This window comes from Pteronotus mesoamericanus, unplaced genomic scaffold, assembly GCF_021234165.1.
Source record: "Pteronotus mesoamericanus isolate MK-2021 breed Mesoamerican mustached bat unplaced genomic scaffold, CSHL_Meso_final contig_173, whole genome shotgun sequence".
Taxonomy (NCBI): Eukaryota; Metazoa; Chordata; class Mammalia; order Chiroptera; family Mormoopidae; genus Pteronotus; species Pteronotus mesoamericanus.
The window spans coordinates 1,853,910-1,863,533 of record NW_026555072.1 but is presented as its reverse complement, the minus strand read 5'-3'; the positions used below and the strand labels follow the sequence as shown (position 1 = coordinate 1,863,533).

Sequence of the window (9,624 nt, the reverse complement as noted above, 5' to 3'; positions counted from 1 at the left end):
ATGTGTGTAACCCCAGATGTGTCCACATGCAAACTGGTTTGACCCTAGGACTGCCCACATCCCAGGTTCTTTGACTACAGTAGTGCTGGCATGCTAGTCAACCTGACCCTAAAAGTGTCTACACTCCACTCTGGGTAACCCCAAGAGTGTAAAATCTCCAGTGTGGGTGATTCCAAGAGTGCCCATTCCCCAGTGTGTGTGACTTCTGGAATGCCCAGAACCCCACCTGAGTAACCCAAGACTGTCTATACCCCAGTGTGTGTTACCTCATGTGGTGTTCCCATCCTTGTCCATGTGTCTCCAAGAGTGCTCACTCTCCACTTGGTGTGACTCCAGGATTATCTACACCCCTGTCTCTGTGAAGCCAAGGGTATCCCCACCCCAGTCCATGTGGCCCTAGGAGTGTCCACACAACAATTGCACAAGACCCCAGAGCTCACACCCAAAAAGAATTCAGGAACAGCTCTGGCTGTTGTGGTTCAGTGCATTGAGTGCCAGCCTGTGAACCAAGGGGTTGCTGGCTTGATTCTCAGTCAGGGCACATGCCTGGCTTGTAGGCCAGGCCAGGTACTCAGTGGGGGGCATGCAAGAGGCAACCACACGTTGCTCGCTCTCTCTCTCTCTCCCTTCCCCCTCTTAAAAATAAATAAGTAAAATCTTTGAAAAAATTTAAAAAAAGAATTCAGGAACATTACACCCTGAGGCACAGAACACTGAATAGTTTAGAGATCTTGCCTTGAAAACAAACCCATAATAAATCATAGTGATCCTATTCTAATTCAGCTCCTAACTTCTGACCCTGGACACAGACTTTCAAACAGATCAGAAAGCTCACATTCTGGAGAAACACCCCTAAAAAAGATCATAGGCCTCACACCCTAGAATAAAGCCTCCCAGTACTTCAAAGTGGTTGGTTTTTCTGTGTTAACACAAAGTAATCCCTTATGCGTATACACCTGTTATTCACAAACTGAATGTTTACCCCTCCCCAAATCCATATGTTGAAGCCCTAATTCCCAATGTGTTGGTATTAGAATGTGGGGCCTTTGGGAGGTGATTAGGGTTAGATGAAGTCATGACAGTGGGGTCCTCATGATGGGACTAGTGCCTTGATAAGAGACCAGAAAGCTTGCTTTTTCTCTCTGCCATGCAAGGACACAGCAGGAAAGTGGCCGTCTACAAGCCAGGTAGAGAGTTGTCACCAGAACCTGACCATACTGACATCAAAATTGTCAGTATGAAAATAAATAAATTTTCAGGCTATATTTTATGTTGGTCTGAGCTGTCTAAGACACACCTTAAGCTCTTACTTTCAAGGTCCTGAGTTTTATGTCAGAGTCCTAATACTTGCTCCGCCTACCTGCCTATGTCTCTCGCCACTAACAGTTCTCAGCCCGGGGCCCTCCCATTCCTGCCCCTTGATCTCCAGGCGCTGAGCCAGAGGCTTGTCTGGAGGTCCCAGGGCAAGGACATTTAGCCTACCATGCTGTGCCTTCTTCTCTCCAGGCTGCCAGCTAGGATTTTGGAGAAGCAGGTGAATGGGGTTGTCCCTGGGGGCCTGGGGCACAGGTGGTGGCACCACGGCTGGGGACCTCCCAGCCCAGGCCTGGTAACCTGCTTCCCTTCTAAGCAGGCTGCCCTTATGTGCTGACATCCATTTTCCCCTCTTCTCCTCTCTGTTTCTTCCTATTTCAAAGACAAGCAGATGGCAGCAGAGGGACATAGAAAGGCCCTGCTCTAACACACGGTCAGCCATCAACATGTCTGCAGGAGTGGGTCTGGCTGAGGGCTGGCTTCTCTAATCCTTCAGGGTGGCTCTGGGGAACTAGTTCAAGCAAGGACACTAGGATGGGGCAGTGTAGGGAGAAGCCGGGAACAGCACTGACCTTGAGGTTTGCCATAAGAGTTCCAACAGCTGCTGGCACCTTGAAGAATACTTTGAGGAAAATCTGTAGCTCTAAATGAATATCAGAGAAGTTGTTTCTTCTAACAGATTAATAAAATATTAATAATTTCTGTTTTCTCTCAAGTGATTAGGAGAAAAAATATTAATTACCAATATCAGGAATGAAAAGGGAGTGTTATTACAGATCTTACAGACGTTAAAAGGTTAATGAGGTTTTTAAACGTATGACTTTATTTTCTTTTTTTAACTTTAAAAAATGTATTTATTTTTTAGAGAGAGGGGAAGGGAGGGAGAGAGAGAAGGAGAGAAACATGGATGTGTGAGAGAAACATCTATGGGTTGCCTCTCGCATGCCCCCAGCTAAGGACCTGGCCCACAGCCCAGGCAGGTGCCCTGACCGGGAATCAAACTGGTGACCTTTCTGTTCACAAGCTAGCACTCAATCCACTGAGTCACACCAGCCAGGGAATATGACCTTATTTTCAATGGATCCCATATGTCAGTCATTTTCTCATTCTATTGCTTCTGTGTCCCTATGGATCCTCTGTATCCATAAGGACAGCAGAACTCAGCAACTTTGCTAATGCTTCCTCCACTCATGAAAATGGAACATACAATATATATATTTTTTAAGCTGGTGCTCAGTGAAATCAATTGTTTAAAATGTAATAACTTGAATGGAATTGAACACTGTAGAATGGAACAGAATAAAATAGCATAAGGTGGAAAGGAATTAAATGGAAAGGAAAGGAATGGAAGGAAATAGAGAGGAAAGGTATGGAAAGGAAGGGAAGGGAAGGGAAAGGAAAGGAAGAAAAGGGAAGTCAGACTTTGTGCCAGGCACTGGGCCTAATTGTTGTAGTAGATATCCACTAACTAAATATTCGTTCAACATCTGCTATTTGTTTGAGACACAAGTAGGGAACAAAGCAGAGAGAAATCTCTACCCATATGCAGCCTATAGTCTAATCAGGAGACAGATATTAGCTATGAAAAAGACCTTGAGGCCAAAGATACAAGGATGGCCCTTATGAGGAAGAAGCAAAAGGGCAATGTGGCTTGGAATTCAAGGGCAATGGATGAGGCTATAGAAATTGGGGGTCATGCTAGGGAGTCTGAATTTTAATAAGATGACCAGGACAACATGATCATCATCATTAGCTCACATGGCACTTGCTATCTGTCAGACATGGTTCTAAGCCCTTAGATATATAACTCTTTTTTTTAGGCTGGTGTGGCTCAGTGGACTGAGTGCCGGCCTGCGAAGCAAAGGGTTGCCAGTTCTATTCCCAGTCAGGGCACATGCCTGGGCTGCAGGCCAGGTCCCTAGTAGTGGGCCTGTGAGAGGCAATCACACATAGATATACAACTCTTTTAAAATGTTAATAACAGCCCTATAAGGTATGTATAAAACCATGTCCATTTTATAAGAGGGGAAATTAAAGCACAGAGACGTTGATTAAATGTCAATGTGGCTCCAGAGTCTGTTCTTTTAACCACTGTACTATGCTCTTAATAGTGCCAGACCACAGGCACCTTACAATCCTGTAGGAGATGTAACGTAAATATACAAATGACTGAAGAATGCAAATCAAGAGAAAGACCTGGTGGGAAGTGTGCAGAGTGCAGAGTGTTGGGGTAAAGAGGTATGCCCTCTTACTGGGCATCAAGGTAGATTTCTAAACACACATTCCCAGAGACATTTATTCCATCCGAGATGCTCCCTTCTTATTTTGTCCTCTGTCATCAGAGCTGCAGAGTGGGAAAAGAGGGGACTGGGTTAAATTGACCAATGGAAGGCTTGTACTCATAGTGTTGGGCCTCCTCTGTGTCTTGTCATTTCTTGCAAAAGAGATGAATTCCAGCTTGGGGGAAACAAGAGAGGGTTTGGTCTTAGATTCCACTCCCCTTATCTTTACGTCTCTCCATCTGGAAGGAGCAAGAGAACAAGAAGGCAGTGGAGAGTGGTCATGGCAGACACATTGGCTCTTATGAATCTACACATGGGCGATAAGACTCTACTAAAGTTTCCTCCCAGGCCCTGACCAGTGTGGCTCAGTTGGTTGAGCATTGTCCTTCAAAGCAAAAGGTCATTGGTTTGATTCCTGGTCAGGGCACATGCCTGGGTTGTGGGTTTGGTTCCTGTTAGGAGTGCATACAAGAGGCAACCAATCACTGTTTCTCTCACACATTAATGTTTCTCTCACACTCTTTCTCCCTCCTTTCCCCTCTCTCTAAAAAAATGAATAAGTATAATCTATTTTAAAAAGTTTCCTCCCAACACTTTCTCCTTGAAATAGGAGTGAGGAGGAAGTATACTCATTGGGGAGGTAAGGGGAGGTAAGGAGAAGGAAACAGAAACTTGGGTGTGACTAGTAGCAATGTGATCTCTTCTGAATTTTTTTTTTTTTAGTTATGGAGGCACAGCAGTCAGACCCCTTCCCCATGTCTTATTCATAGACTTGACCACATCGTGATGACAGTAAAGAGTATCAAAGACACCACCACGTTTTATTCCAAGATTCTAGGCATGGAGATCATAACATTCAAGGTAACTACTTATGCAAATGCCAACCTTTAGGTGGAATAAAATTTGATTGTAATACTTTAAAAAATAACTTAAAAAACCCACAACAAATCTGTGAGAATAATTTAAAGGACCAGTAAAGGAGATTCCAAACTCTGAATAGTGGTATTTCCAGAGAGAGAATGGAAAAATAGAAGAGAGGAAATTACCATCAAAATAATTCAACAGAACTTTCCAGTCTTTTAACAGAAAGGGTTAACTGAATATCCAGTACATTGACAATTAGATATATTCTTATGAAGTTACAGAATATCAAAGTGAAATTAAAGATCCTAAGAACTTTCAGAGAGGTTAAAAAGAAAAATAGTTCAAATGTAAAGGAAAAATAAATATGCAGATGTCAGATTTCCCAATATTCACATCAGAGACTAGAGGACAATTGAAAAACACTGACAAGATTCTCAGGGAAAAAAGTTCAGCCTAGAATTCTATGTCCAACTAAATTATTAATCAAGGTGAGGGTAGAGTAAAACATTCTTAGACATAAAAAGACTCAGAAATTTTGCCCACTTGCTTTGAAAATTGAGATTATGCTACATCAAAATGAGTGATTAAGCCAGGAATAAGGAAGACATCAAAGTCAGGAGACAGTGGGTCCCAAGGGGGAATATCCCAGAAAGTACCTAGAGGATAATCAGTTCAATTGGAAACAGGAGAAAGTTCCCAAGAAAGAGAGGTCCCAGTAAGAAAGGAGGTTTACAGAGATTGAGTACTATCCTTGAGAATTTGAAACAACTTCAAAAGTGGAAAATACAGAAAAAGCAAAAAATATATCTTAAATTGAAAGGGCCCATAAAATGGCAAACAGGATAAAAATTTTAAGCCTAACATGGAATGCTATGCGTTAAGATAGAATTATGCAACATCAGACTGGATGTCTACACAGCAAGATAGACAGGTCTTAAAAAGATCATGCTGAGTAAAAAGTGAAGAAACAGAATTACGTCTACAACATGGTACCATTTATAATATATGTACAAAAAATATACTTTTTACAATAACTTATGAAACCAAATGTCAAACATATTATAATGGTTTGACAGGAGTGGAGAATGGAGACAAGAAGAATAAATGCATAAAGAAAACTAGAGAGGGGCCTTGCATGGGCCAATAGTGATAATGAAGCATATGATGCCTCAAGTCCCTGTACTTGGACACATGGGAGTGAAATTTCAGTCTATCTAGGGTCAAAAATAGTCCCAAAAGCTGCAAGGGTCAAGGGTGGCTGTATCATCTACAAAAGAATGAAAACCAGATTAATATCAGACTTCTTATCAGCAACACCAGATTCAGGAAGACAACAATGCCACATATGTAAAAGGATGTGGGAAAATAACTTGCAACTTCAAATTCTATACTCAACCGAACTATCGTTCAAGTGTAAAACTGAAATAAAGTCATTTTCTGATAGAGTGGATATGGTATCAATCATGATGATATAAAAGAAAGAAATATAAAAATGATACAAGAAATGGCAGAGATTGGGAGGCACAGGAGAGGGAGGAGACATGAAGAGAAAGATAGTAGGGCCAATGAGATACTAACTGTAATTCATCTATCAACATAGATACAAGTGGATTCTTTAAAAATTATAAAGGAACCGTCCTGACTAGTATGGCTTAGTTGGTTGGGCGTTGTCTTGCAAAGCAAAAAGTCACTGGTTCAATTCCTGGTGAGGGCACATGCCTGGGTTGAGCGTTCGATCCCCTATCCGGGTGCATGCACGAGGCAAGTGATCAGTGTTTCTCTCATGCACTGATGTTTCTCTCCTTCTCTTTCGTCCTGCCTTCCCCTCTCTCTAAAAATAAATAAATAAAATAAAACAAATTATAAAAGAACCAAAAGAGGAACTACAAATGATGATAGAATTCTATTGGGAGAGGTAGTAACGTGGATGAGTTAAATTCTCATTTATAATAGCAGGGAGAGGATAGAGATGTCTGAAGTTATTAAATCAAGAAATAGTGGCACATCATTTAGGAACTGTGTCTGGAGACACATAGGAGAAAACCCAAGTAACAGTAGGCAAAGAATATAGAATTTTCTTTTTCTCTTATTCAACGTTTAGTGGAGAGGCAGGCCGTGGCTGGGAAAAAGGAGGAAGTGAACCAACAAATAGTGTTAGCTCAGTGAGGTGGGGAGATTCCCTGAAGCCCCACCCACATTGTCTGCTGATATCATTTGGGTTGTGTTTATAAGTAAAGAAGGAGAAACGTATATTAAGTAGACAAATTGCTGTTTCTGCCATGCGTAGTATCAACATCTTTTTTGGAGATAGGGAAATAAGTTCCAGAAGAAATAAACACACACGTTAAAAGTTGCTTCTGGCTCTGGTTGGTATGGCTCACTTAGTTGGAGTGTCGTTCCATAACCCAAGAAGTTGAGGGTTGATTCCTGGTCAGGGCACACACCCTAGTCTGGGCGTATGTGGGCAGCAACCAACTGATGCTTTGCAGCTATGTTTCTCTCTCTCTAAAAGGTAATGAAAAAGTGTCCTTGGGTGAGGATGAAAAAAAAAAAAGGCAATTGCCCCTAAGGAATGAGACTTAGGTGGGGCACAGGACTGTTGTTGTTGTTGTTGTTTTTCCGTTAAAACCCCTGTTATACTTTTTTAAAAAATCTTGTTGGGATAGTTAGGGAGAATTTGGCCTCACACTCATCTTGGAGGTTTAACTCTAGGTTGTTTTCTCTCTCCAAACAGGGAGATAGGAAAGCATTGTGTTTTGGAAACCAGAAATTTAACCTTCATGAAGTGGGAAAGGAATTTGAACCCAAAGCAGCTCACCCAGTTCCTGGCTCCCTGGACATATGTCTGATCACAGAGGTACCTTTGGAGGAAATGGTCCAGCACCTCAAGGTGAGTCAGACTTCCATTCTTTTTGAGAAATCTGCTGCACATGCAGTGAAAACAGAAGCATGACCCAGAGAGGTCTTCCTCAAACTTCAGGCATAAGAGGTTTCCTCGAATCTACCATTATTTACTCGTTCATTATCTTTATTGACATCATTTTTTTTCACATAATCAAATGTATTTTAAAAGGAAACTTTAGGACTGGCCAGTGTTGCTGAGTTGATTGGGCCTCATTCTGCAAACAGAGGGGTCGCCGGTTTGATTCCCAGTCGGGGTGCATGCCTGGGCTGCTGGCTCTGTGTTCCATTCCCAGGCACTTGTGGAAGGCAGCGGATCAATGTTTCCCTCTTGCATTGATGTTTCTCTCCCTTTCTGTTTCCCTCCCTTCCCCTTTCTATAAAAACAATAAAAATAAAAATAAAGGAAAAACTTTACATTACCCTTGTAAAACAATCACCTACCAGTAAATTCTCTTTACATAAATACATTTATGTAAAAAGAAAATAAAATATTGAACCCAGTAAATAAAAAACCCATTATATCTTGCCACAAAGGGAAGGCAACTGTAAAAACAAACAGCTATAAAAGCATCATAATGTTATTCAATTCTAGCTATTTCCATTCTGTGAACTCTCTGAGCCTGACATTCCAAATGGAGATTCAGCAGGTGGTTAAGGAGGTGCTAAGGACTTGTTAGCATACACCAGAGTCTTTCTTCTTGGCATAAACAGAAGGACTGAAAGTAAATTGAAGAGGGAATAATTCCTAACTTGCTATTATTTAACGTTGGTGTTCCTGTAACACTTAAAATCATTTCATGTAAAGGGGGCATTGGTTCTTCTGTTGGGGAATACAGATCAGGGTCTTGAATATATTCTGTGCAAATATCCTAGACTCCTTTTTTGGAAAGCATCAGTGAAAAAGTCTTGTTTGGAAGTAAAGTGGGCAAAGCTTAGGGGTTAAGAGTATAGACTTTGGCCTAGACTGCCTGGGTTTGAATTCTGACTCTGCCACTTACTAAATAGCACTAGACACTATTGTCATCATCCCCATTTTACAGAGGAAACTGAGGTACAGGGCAGTTATCTGCCCGAGGCCACACAGCTTGTATGTGGCTGGAGCAGAGGGATGGAGGGAGGGGAGAATGGTAGATGAGGTCAGAAAGATACAGGGGTCTTCTAGGCCACTATATAAGGAATTAAATTTTGGTCTCACACATAGAATGTGATGAATGACTTTTGTCTTCTACTTCAGGCTTGTAATGTTCCCATTGAGGAGGGTCCAGTCCCCAGAACTGGGGCAAAAGGGCCCATTATGTCCATCTACTTCCGAGACCCTGACAGAAACCTGATTGAGGTGTCCAACTATATTTCCTTGTGATTGAAGCTGGCGCTCCATTTCGTTCCCTGCATTGTTGTCCTCTTCCTTCCTTCCTTCCTTCCTTCAAGACTCTCACCCAGACCCAGAGACCTCCAAGAACTGACAACTTAAGTACTTCCCACATCCTGCTGGGGAGATGTGTTTGGGACCAAATCTACAAGACTGAATGTTCTGCTTCTAAGCTGCCCCAATAAATTAATAAACTTTCAATTAATATGAGTTCCTCATTATTATTGTCTGGGCGTTATAAATGGGTGTTTGTCTAGCACATGAGATGTTTGAACCCTTTGGGGGGGTCAGGAACTAGGGATGACATATCTGAGGACCAAATCCAGGGGCAGGCCCTTGGGATTCAAGGTCTCTAACAGATTTCTCCTTGTCCATGAACCCATCCTTTTTTATGCTTTTAGACTCATCTCACCTCTTCCAGGTGCTGCCTGCTGTTCCCTCCACCTCAGAGGCCTCAATGAACCCCAAGATCTCTATGATTCCCATGAGATCTTCAAGGACCAGCCCATATGACACTACCTCCTCTTGGTGTGCCTTATCTGGTCTCACCCTCAGGGGATGTGGCACTTTCTACCTTTGGATCTGGTAAGTCCAGACTCATAGCAATTGATGCTCAGATCCTGACAGAATAGATGGGACAAGGACAAATTACCTCTGTTTCTGTACCTCCCCCCACCACCACACCACTCAATTAATAAACATATATTGAGCATCTACTGTGTGCTTGGCCCTGTTCCAGGCTTTGGAGAGACAGCATTGAACAGCAGAAGTAGGCATGTTTATTTGTGGAGCTACCATTCTAGTGGGAGAGATACAAAATAAATAAAATTAAGTAAGGAAAATACTAAGTATGTTAGAGGATGATAAATGCTTTGGAGAAAAAGAAAACAG

The 9,624-nt window shown here is 42.0% G+C and overlaps 1 protein-coding gene across 1 annotated transcript; it reads left to right on the top strand.

Moving 5' to 3' along the window:
- The first annotated feature begins 1,429 nt into the window (after positions 1-1,429).
- On the top strand, positions 1,430-8,909 carry GLOD5 (glyoxalase domain containing 5). Its single transcript, XM_054566372.1, has 4 exons — positions 1,430-1,534; positions 4,320-4,457; positions 7,195-7,350; positions 8,599-8,909. Exons 1-4 carry the CDS (start codon positions 1,484-1,486, stop codon positions 8,722-8,724), a joined length of 471 nt encoding a protein of 156 aa, XP_054422347.1. The 5' UTR covers positions 1,430-1,483; the 3' UTR covers positions 8,725-8,909.
- The last annotated feature ends 715 nt before the right edge of the window (positions 8,910-9,624 follow it).

Excerpts from the sequence above, each read along its gene's own strand:
- GLOD5 (XM_054566372.1), top strand. The coding sequence starts at position 1,484 with ATGCTGTGCCTTCTTCTCTCCAGGCTGCCAGCTAGGATTTTGGAGAAG. Across the intron at positions 4,458-7,194 it reads TGGAGATCATAACATTCAAG|GGAGATAGGAAAGCATTGTG; the intron begins GTAACTACTTAT and ends CTCTCCAAACAG. Across the intron at positions 7,351-8,598 it reads AAATGGTCCAGCACCTCAAG|GCTTGTAATGTTCCCATTGA; the intron begins GTGAGTCAGACT and ends CTTCTACTTCAG.